Source organism: Prosopis cineraria, unplaced genomic scaffold (assembly GCF_029017545.1).
Source record: "Prosopis cineraria cultivar Desert tree isolate PC_DT_omini unplaced genomic scaffold, ASM2901754v1 PC1, whole genome shotgun sequence".
In the NCBI taxonomy this organism is placed as follows: Eukaryota; Viridiplantae; Streptophyta; class Magnoliopsida; order Fabales; family Fabaceae; genus Prosopis; species Prosopis cineraria.
The window spans coordinates 9958207-9974558 of NW_026555332.1; the positions used below are offsets into that span (position 1 = coordinate 9958207).

The 16352-nt window shown below is 32.5% G+C and overlaps 2 protein-coding genes across 2 annotated transcripts; both read right to left on the bottom strand.

Annotated features, from left to right (window-relative positions):
* Window positions 1-1748: 1748 nt before the first annotated feature.
* On the bottom strand, window positions 1749-4794 carry LOC129292656 (protein ACCELERATED CELL DEATH 6-like). Its single transcript, XM_054930253.1, has 4 exons — window positions 3852-4794; window positions 3588-3692; window positions 2793-3334; window positions 1749-2663 (listed from the first exon to the last, which is right to left on the bottom strand). The coding sequence occupies exons 1-4, from the start codon at window positions 4642-4644 to the stop codon at window positions 1974-1976; spliced, it is 2130 nt and encodes a 709-aa protein (XP_054786228.1). The 5' UTR covers window positions 4645-4794; the 3' UTR covers window positions 1749-1973.
* An 8055-nt stretch (window positions 4795-12849) lies between these two features.
* Window positions 12850-15835, bottom strand: LOC129308881 (G-type lectin S-receptor-like serine/threonine-protein kinase At1g34300). Its single transcript, XM_054950259.1, has one exon. It carries the CDS (start codon window positions 15480-15482, stop codon window positions 13059-13061), a length of 2424 nt encoding a protein of 807 aa, XP_054806234.1. The 5' UTR covers window positions 15483-15835; the 3' UTR covers window positions 12850-13058.
* Window positions 15836-16352: the final 517 nt, after the last annotated feature.

Here is a 16352-nt window from a genome sequence, read left to right on the forward strand (position 1 = left end):
ATACAAATCTTAAGAATTTTAATAGAATTATAGCATTTTAAGAAACTATATTGTCATTTATATAATTCAAAAAATTTTATTATCATTTTTCTTAATTTATATTCTGATTTAAATACTTTGAAATTACCAAAATACCATGTACATTTCATTGTCATTAGCTGCTTTTTATTTCACTACATCTGGATATTTTTGTCTTTCCAGAAGATAAAACCCTCACTTCCCCCTTTTTATTTTTCCCATCTGCAATTACAACAACGAAGAGAGAGAAGATTTGTGGAAGCTTCATATTCGTGCTAAATCTTCTCCCTTTGCTCATCATTGCTGTTCTTCTCTACCATCACTGACATCCATGTGTGTGTGGTCGCCTGGTACTACTAGCAAAAAAAGCAATTTAGTGAGGATTAAATCCCTTCCATCGCTAAATATCGAGACACTAAATTTAGCGATAGAAGGTCATTCCCTCCCTAATTAAATAGGGATTTGGATCCCTCACTATTCTGTTGACTTTTTTTTTGGGGGGGGGGGGGGAACTGAGGACTACCATTCAACAGCAAAAATGAAGCAGAGCAGTACCAAAAGTTCCAAAGACAAGCCACCAGCTAGAAAACAGGGCTGTGTCGAGCAACACTCTGATCAATGGAGCTCTTAACATCTTCCGCTAGAATGATAGACAAAGAAGGTGATGGTTTGGACACCCATCCAAGCAGGCTCACCTCTTTACATTACCTTTGCGTGGAACAAAGGAAGGAGAAAACCCAGCCATTAGAGCTGCAATATCGTCTGAAAAACCATTACTCATCCACACTCCCAGATTAGGTTGGCCTTTCCGGATGCAGCTAACAAGAGTAAGACAATTACTCTCAAATATAATTTTCTCATTGCTCATATCTTGAGCTAGCATGAGTGCTCTTCTCAGTGCAAGAGCTCATGAAAGCAGAGATTGACTTGACTTCTTGCTATTCTATTGACTATTGCTTATCATCTTTTTGCTAATTTACATTCCCTCACAACCTTTACTAATATCGACCAAGAAATCCTACCGGGCCCTTGCATCACGTCACTTGTTGCCTCATCAGCATGTCACATGTTGGGTAGTCACCATGTCACCACTTATGTGGGCCCTCTATGCTACATCATTGCTATCTTACTTGTCGCCTATATAGCACATATACTTCAAAAAAGTAAACGTACCCGTATCCGATATGCTACTTATACAATACTTTTACATATATATCTCATATTCTAACATTTGTGATATGATTTTTTTTTAAATAATTTTTTACTATATCGCTTAAAAACTTTAAAAAAAACACTTAATATTTTAATTAATTATTATAAATATTCTTATATTACTTTAAAAAATTTTGTTTAAAAATCAAAATACCTACACTTATATCATAAAATGTTGAAATATACATTATAAATATCCCTGTATCCGTATCCTAAAATTTTAAAAATTTTTCGTATCCTCGTATCATGCCGTATCGTATCGGATACTCGTACCCATATCTATGCAACCTAGCTTGTCGCCCCACCATGTCACCACCTACTTGGATTCATCAAAATAATTGGAGCACAGATAAGATTAGGGATTCATTAAAACAATTTCATGGTTGTTATAGATTTTAAATTTTATTTTAATAATTTACATATAATTGTTAAAATAAAAAAACATATTCTTATTTATTTTCAAACGAGTAATTAGAAATAATTCTTTGTAAAACATAAATTTGATATTAAAAACAAACTTCAAAAACACTATCAAATTAACTAGTGAAGTGGCAGATAGTTAATATTACATTGGCCTTCCAAAATTAGTTTTGACCAAACAAGAAGATAAAATAGCAAATAGACCTTGACATGATGTAAGGACCAAACTTGTTCAATCCTTCCCTCATTTTGGCTGTTAAGCTTTAATTGAGAAGCAGCTAATCTTGCTTGCAAGCATCTTTGTCCTTCTCTATTGGAGGTTCCTATTCATCTTTGTCCTTTTCTTTTTCTTCCAGTGATTTCATCTTCTTAATAACCTTATCATTCTCTGTTAACTTCCCATAACTTTCTGAAAACGAGATGATCACCTTAAAAATAATGTCAGAGATGTGATGAAAGAAAAGAGCTCGTTCTCCTAAAGGGAATATCAGAAGAATAAATACACCCAGAAACATCAGAAGGAAGATGATTCCAATAATCGCCACAGTGTCAGCCAACCAAGAAACGTCACTTACTACTAGATGTACTGCAGCCATAAATGCAACTGACATTGTAATTAAAGATAGAACCACCAGATATAAAGCAAAGTTTGCAACACTAAATCCAATATGGAAGTCGCCTAGCTGAGCTCCTAGGAGAATGAAAGACCCCATGGTAGAGCTATACATAGCTATCACATCACAAATTGTGAACAGCTGGAACATTTTTCTGTCAAGTAAAGTGGCCATGCCTATTTTGTTTGTGTCTTTATCATCAGAGCTATTTATACCACCAGGCACAGCAAAACCAGCAGCAAAGGTTACAGTGGCAACCAATATTGCTACTAGTAAGATAGCATTGACACGATCTTTAATCCATTTAATCTGAGGTGGTTCAGTGTGTGAACGCCTAATTCTTCTTACCTTTTCACTTAATGGTGCATCAATAGATTTCAAGATGGCGAATGATATAAACTGCAAATAATAGAGAGAGAGAAAGGGAGAAGACTGTCAACTCCATTTGGTTTTTTATCTCCATCAAAAAACTATTGTTTGGGTAATTTACTGTGATTAAAATAAGTGCAGAGATGAATCATATCATACCTCTCGAAAGGTTGGTGGTGTTTTTTGTCTGAGCAAAACAATATCACGGGCTGTCAATCCTTCATTATTTGCGAGGCTGATGTTCAGTCTCTTCACTTGTGTCAGCAAAAGCAATACCTTTGGGTGCAAGTATTTGGAAGCCAAATGTAATGGAGTATTCCCATTCTTATCTCTCTGGTTTAATAGGTTATCAAGCTTCCCTGTGCTCAATATATACTTTACCACAGTATCTTTTCCACTCTTTGCTGCTATATGAAGGATATTTTGACCTTTTTGATTAACCAAATCCATAGGATCAGACCATGGTCCTGGATGCTGAACAAATTCTTTGACCACATGAACATGCCCCTTTTTGCAAGCAATATGGATAGGAAGATGGCCTTTTAGGTCCCATTCTAATGAACTTAAAGGACATGCTTTTCTAATTATATGTACAACTTCATGATTTCCAATGGATGCGGCAAAATGTAGGGGTGTCCATCCCTTTTGGTCTTTCAAGTATATTATTTCTGGTATTTCTTTCTGTATTTTCCTCAGCATACCTGATGTGGGAAAATGCATGAAGTTAAAAACAAATAGAGGTACATTTGAAATGAGAGGAAAGAAAGGAAGGGAATATTTAGTTTAAATGCAACCAAGATAAATGTTTGAATCAAAATCTCTCTTTCACTTCCCTTTTTCTCTCTCTCTCTCTCTACCTCTCTCTTCAGTCAAGAGTTTTGTCTAGCAATTATTCATAGAACATCATCCCTTTGACAGGAGATGCAAGAAAGAAAGCAGAGTCATTAATCATACCACCACGAAATTTTTCACTTGTTGGTTCAAACATGCGTTCTGTTTCCTTGCTTTTGATGACCCCAGCCACGACCAAGGATTGAAATTTATGTTTGCTTATTTGACCTGCAGAAAATATAGTATAGAGACTGTATTTAGAGCAGAAAATTCAATTGAAAAAAATTCAATTGAAACGTGGACAACAATGTGGGTGAGCAACTATTTTTGCTATTCTCTATAATTATTATTCCAGTTTCAATTTTCATGTAAATCGTATTCCCTTACCTGAACTCACTGCCATTATAGCAGCATGAAGTGGGGAGTTTCCTCGGTGCCTCTCTCGATTATGTAATGGTGCTTTTAGCAAAAGACCAATAATTCGATTGTCTCCGATCTCAACAGCCAGGTACAATGGTGATTTACCTTCTTTATTCAAATGGTTTGCCACATCTTTATCTGCCTTAAACAAGAGATAAGCCGCGTCAAAATTACTCATCATCACAGCTTCATGCAGTGCTGTGTTTCCGTGGTCATTCCTAATTCTCCACAGACTTGTCTCTGTTTCACAATCAATTTGGCTTCCAGAAGAACGCCTTTGATCTGCATAACAGGGCTGAACTATATCGATTAAGTGAATGGACTGAGTTGATCTGGCTGCAACATGGAGAACCGTATCTCCTGTGATGTTTGTCCTTGTGATCAGTTGAGGGAAGTGCTTAGCCATTAAACGCAAAATCTCTGGGCTTCCATTTTGAGCTGCCACGTGAAGAACAGTATTTCCTCCACGCGTGACTGTCTCCACAATGTCTGATACACGAACTCCGTCCTCCAAACCTAGTTTCTCTAACACTGTAAGGAAATCAGACACGTCTCTTATTTGAATAGCCCAAATCAGTTCAGTTGCCATCAGCTTTGATGCTTCCAGTACTTCCTTCAATTTGTTGGATTTTTCCTTAGGTGCAGGCTGAGACAGACTCGTGAGTTCTCTCTCTCTAGATTTCAACACCTCTATTCTCTGATCCCATTGTGGTCTCAGAGAAGCGATGGTAGTAGAAGCATTTGTTGGAGGACGATCCATCAGACCCAACACTGTCAACTGTTGTTCAACCTTTTCTGTATCAAACGCAAGAACACCGATCAAAGTTTCAGATTTTACCAAATGTTACCCGCGTACAGAGCACTATGAAATTGTATATATCTTCTTTCCAAGCAGCCTAGCAGTGAAGTTTCCAGGCATGTTGGTAGGAGGAAAGATGAGAGTAGACTTCTCTGTTTCATTTTTCTTGACCTGTAAAGAGTAGGCTTAATAAATTTCTATGTAGTGGAAATTATGTGGGGCATTTTTGGAGGGTAAAGTAGCGAGTGGAGACAATGAAGAAGGAAGTGTTTTTCTTTTTCTTAAAAAAAAAAATATGTTACAAATGATATAATTACATATATGATTATACTTTTATTTTGTGGAAAAAATTCATTTTCAAGCACTTGTATAATTAGTAACATGTGCTTCATATATAATTTTGAAGGAAAAAATAACAGTTTAAAATTTCTGTTTGGTTTGTAATTATATAAATTCTAAAATATTTATATTTTACAATTAATTAATGGAGCATATGCATTTTTATAGTTATGGCAAGGTAACTGTTAAATCACTTATCTGGGTCGGGGTCAATAGATAAAAAGTTATATGCTAAACATTTTGAATTTTAGGTAAATGAAAAGTATATTTATGTTTGCATTAAATTGTAAATCCACTATTAAACTTTTTCATGAAGAGCAGTTGGTACTTGAAGTTTTAAAAAAACATAATGTCTTCCTTTTAGTTTTAAAATTCGTACAATGTCAGTCAATTTTAACATATTCAAATTTCTGACCAAGTCAATGTTATTATAATTATGTAGTATGCCACATGGCACCCACCTCACTAAAACAAAGTCCGTGTTTTCTTCCTTTCCCATGGCCCATGTTACCTTTTGGATTCGCTTTACTCAAAAGAAGAAAATGATAAAAGTGGCGCAGAGAGCCCAATGATTATCATTCCTTGTACAGAGAATGTACAAAAATTTTAATGAACGAGGGTCCACCACACATACAAAATAAGACAGAATAAGATTGAAACACCTCTATTTCATGTTCAGTTAAAAAAAAAAAAAGATTGGATTTGAATTTTTATCCTGTATTCTATCCTATCTTCTTAAAATTAAAGACAAAATCAATATAAGATCAAGACATTCTGTCATCTTGATAAATCAGACAATATTGGAGAAAGAACTCACTCTCATGGATACATAAAATCATTATATCTAAGATTAGATAATTCAAACAACTCTTATTAGTGTCATTTAAACTAATGGGCTCGAACCCAAGCCCTAAGGTCAAAAATCTTCATCTCTCAATCTCAAATCTTACTTTCAAAACATATAAAGAGAATAAGAGACAAAGAAGACATACTTAGATGAAATTAAGCTCTAATCACATCCAAAATACCCAAAAACTAATGCCTTAGCAGAGCAACTACTCTCTCTATCACCCTCCCTCTGGTTTAGACTCATTTTTCCCTATTTCAGACGTTTTCACATTTAAAAAAAATTAATTTAGAAAATTATGTTACAGTATAAATTTTTATGCTGCAGCATACTCCTCTGAACTTATTTATAAGTTACTTCTAACATGTTTAGCTAGTACCAAGGAAAAACTTAAAACTCATTAATTTTATCTTAAAATTTAATAAATTTTTAACTTTACTCCTATTAAATGAACACACTTGAATAATATATTTTTTTCTCTTCAACATTTAATGAAAGGTAAAAAATAAAATTTATGATAAAAATTTCATGACGTGATTTATAAATAGAACCAAAAAAAATTTCTTTTTCTACTCTATAAATAGGATAAGAGAGAGTAACACATAGTGGGCCAAAATCTAATTTTTCTCTACAGTCTGAGCCCAAGTGACCCAAGTCATTTTAAAACTTAATCCAAAAGCTAAAACCAAACCCAATATCTATCTATAACTATACTCAAACTCATTTATATTTAAATTTATATATTTATTTTTTATTAGCTTAATTAATCATGAGGATAATTTTCAAAATGTTACATCTTGTATTATCATTTTAATCAAATAAGTCAGAGCAAAATACTTCATGTAAAAATGCTACAGAATGATCACAACTATGTGTGGCTTGGTGCATGGTTAAAAGTTAAATTTCATGGTTTTTCGTTTATAAATATATCGTCCGTGGGTGGGTGCACACACACGTATATTGAGGATAAAGGTACAACATCTCATAATATAGTTTATTTAATCATTCTTAAAAAAATAATTAATCACTAAATTTACACTTTTATCTCATATATTTATCATTTGGTTAACATTAATTTTTTCCTCCGTAGGATCCAGTGTTTTGCTGAGAAGGTTAACATTGAAAAGCAAGCTAATTAGAAGTGTAGTTTCATTTTGTTACTTTTTAAATTAGTCATTTGGTTAATTTAAAAAGTTATTTTCATCCAAGTCACTTGTGCGTATGCGCCTGTGGGATTATTATCAAGGAAAAATGATGAACTATGGGAAATATTATAAGAATACTAATGATAATTACAAACTCTAAGTTATTGAAATTCTAATAATATACCATAATTTTTAATTATAATAAATTATCTTTTATTGATTGGTTTGAGACTCACAATGGACTTTAGCAAATTTTCAACTAATGCTAAAAAGATTTTCAACTATTTTTTATTGATTTTCAAGCAATAGCAAAACATCATGAGTGATTGGCTTTCTCTTCACAACTGACTTTCGTAAATTTTTAACTAACATTAAAAATAGTCCTAAGTGTATTTAATAAATTTTTCAAGATATTTATCTATATGCTGAAAGTAAAAGATCATAAATAATTGGCTACTAATTCATAACTGACTTTCGTAAATTCTCAACTAATATTACAAATAATTTTAAATATATTTACTTAATTTTTCAGGTGATTTATTTATATATTGACAACAAAAATCAAGATTCTCAACTAACTTTTTAAAATTTTTAATTGACGTTACAAATAATCTCAAATATAGTAAGTAAAATTTTCAACTGAGTATTCATATTTTCTAATTACAAGTAAGGACCAAAATTCTTCATTGGTATTTCAATAATTTAAGACCTATAATTATCATTAATATTCTTATGGGATCGCTAATTGTCATTTCTCCAAATATTAATTATATTTTGAGGACCATGGTTTTAGAACTTTCACAGTTTTTTTGATTTTGTTCCATTTTTTATTTTTAAAAATTATTTTGTAAACGAACTTTTTAAATATTGTTATTGCAAATAACACAAAAGAAAATTTTTATCATTTGAATTTGAAAACAATTTTAAAGTTTAAAACAATCGTTTAAAGGTGGTGATCAATTGTAATTAACAGTGATACCTTATGATAAAGGTATAATAAAATTGTTGACTAAGATGGCCAATGATGGCAGCCATTAATATTGGTCAATTGTAATGGTGATGACTACTAGTGATGGTTGGCAATGGTGGCAAGCGGTGAACTGGTAGTTACTTGACATTAACATATGGTTTCTAGTTAGCAATGGCTAGTAATAATAAAAATCAATGACAATGATTGATGGTGGAGACTAATAGGAATTGGAGATGACTGTGGATGGTGGTTATTGTTATTATTTGTTGCCTTATGGTCATTACTTGTTGTCAAGTTACCATTAACGCAGTTGTTATTTCAAGTTTAAAATAAAACTCCTGAATAAAAGAAGTGGTCAATGATAATGGTTGGCCCTTGTCAAATTGTGATAAGCTTGTCATTGCCATTCATAACGAAAACAAAAGACAAAAGATGGAGCCGACGGGTGTCAACTGTCAAGGATGCTGCAATGAGACAAGAAAAGAATTTGGTTTTCGCTGGAGACAGGAGAGTGTTTTGTTTTGTTTTTTGTTTTTTTTTTTGTTTTTTTTTTTTTTGGGTAGAAGAGAGAGGAGAGAGTTCCTCCGCCGAAATCAACAAGGGAAAAAAGTCAATAGTTGACTGGGCCAAAGGTGAGTGGACTTTAAGGAAACCAAGTAACATGGCCTAAGGTGTTATCTCTGGATTTGAGAAAGAAGTACACTTCATGGGCCTATAACGTTATTTTGGAGGCCTTACCCAGAAATGGCCTCTAAGTTTCAGTATAGTGTCTTATTCAAAAGCAAAAGTCATTATAGTGGAGAAGAATGAAGTGAGACCCAGCTCAATATCGAACTCAAGCCTCTTTTTTGTGAGAGTTGAAGTGTGTGTTTACTATTTATTAAAAATTCATTTAATAAAAATTAATTTAATAAAAGTTAATTATTATAATAAAATTTATATTTAAATATATTTTTTAAAAATTAATTTAAAAAGTTGAAAGTTATTTAAATTATATATAATAAAATATGTTTTTGAATGTACATTTATCAAAAAGAATATTAATTTTAATTATTTATAATTTTTGTTATACAAATGCTTCATATTAGATTAAAATGTCTTATATAAAAATTGAGATTATAAATTATATTTAATGAACTTTTTTTATGTGTAATTTTGCAACAAAAAAATGTTTTGTAAATTTGGATGTAGAGAGTATTAAGTATAATATTTCCTTAGATGTTAGGATAAATTATAAAAAAAGTAATATTTATATATAACATAGTAATTATTTATAACTTATTTAATTAATTCTATTAATTTTAATGAAAATTTATCACTTAACCATATGAAATCAATGTAAAAAGAAATAAAGGATGAAAATACCAAAAACATTAACTAAACTAGGAAAAAAAGGAAAGCAAAATACAAAAATAATTTGATATAAAAGTAAAAAGTAAGAACAAAGCTATCGACATATGACTCGTTCTCATTTGCAGGGCAGCCACGGCCCATCTTTGCCTTTCCCCCCACAAGGAAAATTTTAAAAAATTAGGAGGGCCACGATGTTTGCTGATCTCCCCTCCCTCTGCCACTATATGAATGTGTTTTTAAAAAACTTTAGCTAGTTGCGTTAGTAAATCCACATTCTCATTGCTTTGGTATCTGCTTAAAAGTCATTTTATATAGCTTTAAAGTATCCAAACAATATTTAGCTTTTTAAATGTGAGAATGTGTTTTGCAAACATTAAATGCTGTAAATCCAAACAGGCTCGAAGTTTTTGTTTTTGTGCAAGCATAAACATGGAGTTTATACATATCCCGTTATTAATGTAAGGATTTTATTAGTGAATGATTTATAAATATTTTTATAAATATTCTTTGAGCTTAAAAGCATATCCTAATCTTAATAAGCTTTTAGGACCAACATTAATTTTCTTTCTTCACTACAATATGGCAATTTTCCATGCCATTCTAACAATTAGAAGTTATTAACTATCTTATAAAAGTTGGAAAAATTACATATAAATCTTATGGAACAAACTTATTTATAAATAAGTCTTATAAAATTAAGGAAGGTTACATGCAACTAAGTAAAAGTTTAAAAGGATTATATATATTTCCGCCACACAGACATTAAAAAACAACAATAGAAACTTATAGTATTTAATGTAAAGGACCATAAAAAATAATAAATGGAGTAAAATATACCGACCACTCATCTATTTTGTAATAATTACAAAGACTTCTCACTATTTTAAGAACTCATATAAATCTCTCTTATAATTAAAATGTATGTTACATAAACTTCTCTTATATTTTGAAATTTATGTTTATCTATCCAATAATTAGTTACATTTAACTTTTATGTTTTTTTATTACTCATAAGTATCTTCTTATTGAAAGTAATCATATTTGATGCACGATCAAATACTAAATATGAGTACCTCTTTCAACAAAAATTTTAATTTAACCAAAATTTCCTACTTTAAAATGAGAATTATCTAAACATCTATATTTGCCAAAAAAAAATTGTATACAACTAAAAAATATGATAAATACATTTTCAAACTTTTATTATATTATAAATTTTGTTAATTTTTAACATATTATAAAATTTAACAATTTTAATTTTTATCAATTATTAAAAACTTTTTTATTTATGTTTTTAAAATTGCTAAAAATATATTTCAAACACATACTTTTTTCATCACATTACATAAAATGAGTTTAAATTTAAAATTTAAAATGATATAAATTCTAGAGATTATGTAAATAATTTAAATTTAAAATTTAAAATGTGTAAACATGTTTTTTTACAAAAATTTACAAATAAATTTAATTTTATTAATCGAATTTTCAATCAAATTTTTGATGTCAACTTCAACTAAAAATTACTTAAGCTTTTGTCCCAATTTGCTATAAACATGAATCAAATAACTACTCTCTGAACGAAAAAATAGAAGAATAAAAAAGAAAACTATTAAATTCTTAGAAACTATTCTAACCAAAATGTGCAATACAAATTACAAAATAAGCACACAATTATATATAAGTGGCTATGTAATATCCAATAAATTTGAATTTGAAATTAAAAAAAAAAACAAATGATGAGTTCACTCCTATTCTTGAGGAGAAGCCGAAAGCATTGGAACAATAGTCGAATGACGATAGTAAAGAACTCCACTAAGCATAATATATTCTGCAAAATCATATGAAAAATCAATTAATAAAATGCTCCAACATAGTTTACAAAAGACACCAAACATATAGAAAGGTGATTAGAGTATTTTACTTTTTTAATAATAATAATAACAACAACAACAATAATAATACACGTGCCTAAAGTTGAGATACACATCAAACTGTAGTTACCAGTTACACATATATGAAAAAAAAAAAGAGTCACAATTTTTGTTATTAAAGAAGGAATCACAAGTTTAATTAATTTATAAATTAAACAGGAATGAGAGAATGGTTTGATGAATCACATAGCATCCATCTCATTTGTAATAGATGAAAATTAAAGAGTTAATGATTATCTTAAATCTTAAATTATCATACAAATAGTAACCTAAATTCTAAACTCTTGAAATGTATTGAAATTTTTTTCAACTTCTAAATTTTAAACGCTTGAAACTCTGTCGTTAAGTTGAAGAAAATAGCAATTATTTTTAAAAGTCAAAATGAGTGTCATATCAATGTGCAACAAGGAGGAGAGAAAAATTATTAATTTTATATGAACAATAATAAATTTATTATTTATAAAATTATTTATATATAATAAAATTTAATATTTTAACATATTATATAGTATGTAATAATTTCTATCATATATTAATATATTATTGATTGAACAAAAACACAATAGCAAATTATTTTATCCAATGATGACCAAAAGTTATTTTTATCCAATTTGTAATTTTATTATTAAATTATTAAATATGCAATAATCTTAAAATTTTGAAACTACAACCAACTATGAGAAACTTAACTGAAAATTTAAAATTAGTATTTGTCTAATTAATCTAAAAATTAAATAGACTAGTTGTTTAACAAAAATTCATGATAAAAAGGGGCTCGGCCCTATTGCATACTAAAAAAAAAGTTCATGAAAAAATGTTTATAAATATAATTTTTGGGAATTGGTGTGTAAATTTAGAAATAAAATTTTCTCTCCAAAATTTCTTCACATTTAAAAAAAAAGTTGAAGATAAAAACTTGTGGCTCTTACATGTTATTTTTCTACTACTTTTCCCTTCTATTTACTTTTCTCTTCATAGCCAAGCAAAAGAAAATGTTATCTCCCTTCACTTTTCACTTCCATTTTTCTGCTCTCACTTTTTCTCCCATAGCATAAAAGTACTACTGGGAAAAAATGTTAATTGATTCATAAATTTTGCAAAATGACCTGATCATAAGCTTTTAGAAGATGACATATTGATAGGAACAGGGTGATTAGTAATTATCAAATATTTGATAATATTAATAAACTTGGTAATTTTAGCCCACTATAGGGAGGGTAATTATTCAGAATCACAGTTACTATTGTGTTTTGGTCTTTTGGAAGACCCGTAACATTATTATTCTTGATGAGGCTAACAAAAAGCATTTGACTTCAGTTTGCTATTTCTACATGTTCTACGATTTTGCTACGATCAAATTTGCAATTTGTAAATTGCAAGTTCGTCCTTCTTGCCATCAGAAAAATTGTACCACACAGAAAGGGAAAATTCACAAGTTTAATTATCAAAATCAAATCTTTTTTGCAGCGTTCCAGAATATAAACCGACGAAGATGTAGCTTTGGGCCACTTAATCATTAAACCAAAACCCCAAAAAAGAAAAAAGAAGAAAGAAGAAATAGGCCGCATCTACAATGTTAAAGAGGATCCAACAGCAAATTACATTCGATACTTGTGCACATATTTGGAGAGAGAGTGGCCCAAAAAAAAAAAACAAAGAAAGAAACCAATTTCTCACATCATCTCTTTTTCTCTCTCCCACTCGCGAGTCCTAATTAATATGTTGCCATATTCAGTTACTTGTATCAATATAGAAGAACATGGGACAGAGGCCACCAAAAACAGAGAAACCTATACAATTTGCGATGATGAAGATGAGGCGAACAATGGAGCTTCTTCTGCTGTAGTGGGGTTTGCAATAACAGATCCTTCTGTCACACATTTTGGAGCTGGTGGCATCTCAATCTGAGTGACTCCTTCTAGCATCTGCACCACTTTGCTCATTATTGGCCTCTGATATGGCTGTTCTTGGATGCACCAGAAGCTCACCATTATGGCCCTTTTCACTCCCTCCATATCAACTTCATGGTTAACCAGTCTCTTGTCCAGAATTCCTTTCATGTTACCTTTCTGGAACTCTTCATAAGCCCAGATGGAAAACTTTTTCCACTTTGTTCCTTCCGAGATTTCAAAATTCCTTCTTCCACTCACTATCTCCAACAAAACCATACCAAAACTATAGACATCGGATTTGGAAGTTGCCGGAAGATTTGCGAGCCATTCCGGAGCTAAATATCCTCTAGTTCCTCTTACACTTGTCAAGCTTCGGTTCCTATGGTCCGGGGCACTTGTGAGTTTTGCAAGGCCAAAATCTGAGACTCTGGCATTGTAATGCTCATCTAAAAGAATGTTTTCAGGTTTTATATCACAGTGGACAATGCAGTTTCTGCACTCCTCATGAAGGTAAGTGATTCCCCTTGCAGTGCCCAGCGCAATTCTGAATCGATACTCCCAATTCAGCAATTTCTCAGACTGAGATTCATTGACAAAAAGAGAATTGTCAAGGGACCCATTTTTCATGAACTCATACACCAAAAGCCTATGCTTTCCTTCAGAACAAAACCCAATCAGCCTCACTAAGTTCAGATGATGAGTGCTGCTTATAGTAGCAACCTCCATTCTGAACTGTTTCTCACCTTGCTCAATGCCCTCAAGTTGTTTCACTGCAATAACAGTTCTGTTAGCAAGAATTCCTCTGTAAACAGCACCAAATCCACCATCACCAAGCTTCTCTTTGAACCCTTTTGTTGAGCGCTGAAGCTCCTTGTATGAGAACTGAACTGGTGCTCCAGAAGCGTACTCAAGAAGAGCATACTGAGTAGAGAATCCGCGAAACCTGGAACCGCGTCTGCAGCACCACAACAACAAGCCACCCTCAAAGACAATCAAAGCCAAAAGGGTACCCAGAACAGCTAACGATATTATCCAAGCATGTATTTCCCAATCCTTTCCCTTCCCAGCTTCCTCCAATCTCGGTGGTGGGTTTGGTGCCACTGGTCCACAAACCTTGACATATGAAGTGCTGGGTAGTTCTGGATTGTGGTAGGTGCTGATGAAACTAGATGTCTTTATGTAACACAGACCTGTGCCATCTGATAATGAAGTAGAAGCAAAACAAGAACCAGCTGCAAGACAGTTTCCCCTGCAAGCTGATATACCAACGAAAAATACCTCTGGGTTAACCATGAATATAGGAGGATAAGTCAAGACTAGAGCATGGTCCAATTGTAACATAGCAGCCCTGCCTGGACAATCCTCAAGCCTCACTTTCCCCTTACACCCTTTTCTACTATCATTAGGATCAATCATCTCAAAATTCTCAGATGGGCATCCACAAATTGGGCTTAAATCCTTGTAACTACATACACCATAGTTCCCACAATACCCAAAAACCTTACATTGATCTTCAACAGCTATCCATCTAACAGTAGAAATTCCACTGCCTCTAGAAGAACTGTACATTCTCAAGTTCCCATCACTGTCCAACTTCAGAATTCTCAGAGTGCCATTCGCTTCAGCATAATCACTGCTATAAGCAATATCCACAGGAGTCACCAAATTCGGATCGAAAAGTCTCAAAATCCCTATCGACTGTAATTCCAAAACTGGCGAAGTTAAATTGACATTTATAGATGAATTCAGACCACGATCCCAGTATGGTACACTATCATTCCACCTAAGTGTGAGGTTACCTGAGCTAGTAACCGTAAATGAATACTCCCCAGATCGCAAAAACATGCCGGTTGTGAAATTCTGAGACGGCACGATGGTGTCAGTGGGATAGTCGAAGCTTGACCAAACGACACCGGTCCGATTAGAGAGAATCAAGTTTCCGTCGTCGTTCACGGAGGCAGAGGAGACGCCCAAATTGGAAGTACCGGAGTCCCAAACGGCGACACCGGAGCCGTTAACGAGGCGAAGAACGCCAGAGGATAAAAACTGAAGCGAGCCATGGGAGTCCACGATGACGCCGTTACCGGCGGACCAAACAACGGGTGTGCCGCCGGAGAAGACGACGGCGGCAATGAAGGAGGGAGGGGAAGTAGGTGGGGTTTGAGAAGGAAGAAAGCGGAGAGAGAAAACGTTGCTGGGAGATGGCCATGTTTGATTAGTGTCAGAAGCATAGAGTGTAGAACCTGGTGAAATACTAAGCGCTGTAATAGCTGAGAAGAAGCAAGCAACGAGCAGAAATAGCAGTTGTTTTGAGCAAAGCATGGTTATTTCTTTCTGGGTCTGTGAATTTGGTTGCGTGCATGAGAATGAAGCATGGCTTGGTATAAAATAATCAAATCATGAGCAAGAAAAATGGAAGAAAAGAAGACAAAAGTCCTTGACTCGCTGATAATCGGGTTGGTGAAGTGGAGAAGGAATAAATGCCGGTCTCTTGAACTCTAAGGTGTGGATTTTCAACGTTCAAACCGTTTTCTTCTCTCGAAATTTTGAATATGGTTTGTCGAATGATGATTGCCTCGCAGTCGCACAACAGAAGAAAAGTAAGAGTAGATTCAAACTTTGAAAAACAAGCAAGGACCTTCTGGAACCAGTTTCGGCATTGATTATGAAACTCCCCGTGCAGAACGAGAAAACTATCAATAAATTCACTCTCCTTTTGTATTGATAAAAAATATCCAAACAGTTAAGTACATTTCATAATCAAATGAGAACCCACAATCACACCAGTCTCATAACTTATCGTTACTTTTCCTTTCAATTCAATATCCATAGAATGAATATTCATAGAATGAAGCATGGCTTGATATAAAATAATAATCAAAGCAAAAGGAAGAAAAAACGAAGAAAAATGCAAAGGACTTGACCCCTAAGTTTTAAAAAAAAAAAAATACAAAGGAAGGCAAAAACTTACAGGTAAAAAAAAAAAACAAAGAAAAAACTAACCCACATCCCAGAAAGGTATTTAAGATCATAGTCCTTAATAGTTAAACATTCAGAAAATAGTTTTATAATAATGCACTGCTGGTGATATGAGGATAAACCGATAAAGCATTGCATGCTAACCTATCTATACAAATGTTTGCCTTTTTAAATATGTTTTCATAAAAATCTCTTAATCATACGTAAACATTT

Coding starts and splice junctions, on each gene's coding strand:
- LOC129292656 (XM_054930253.1), bottom strand. CDS start 4,644: ATGGATCGTCCTCCAACAAATGCTTCTACTACCATCGCTTCTCTGAGA. Junction 3,335..3,587: donor AAGTGAAAAATTTCGTGGTG/GTATGATTAATG, acceptor TTCCCACATCAG/GTATGCTGAGGAAAATACAG. Junction 2,664..2,792: donor CACCACCAACCTTTCGAGAG/GTATGATATGAT, acceptor TATTATTTGCAG/TTTATATCATTCGCCATCTT.
- LOC129308881 (XM_054950259.1), bottom strand. CDS start 15,482: ATGCTTTGCTCAAAACAACTGCTATTTCTGCTCGTTGCTTGCTTCTTC.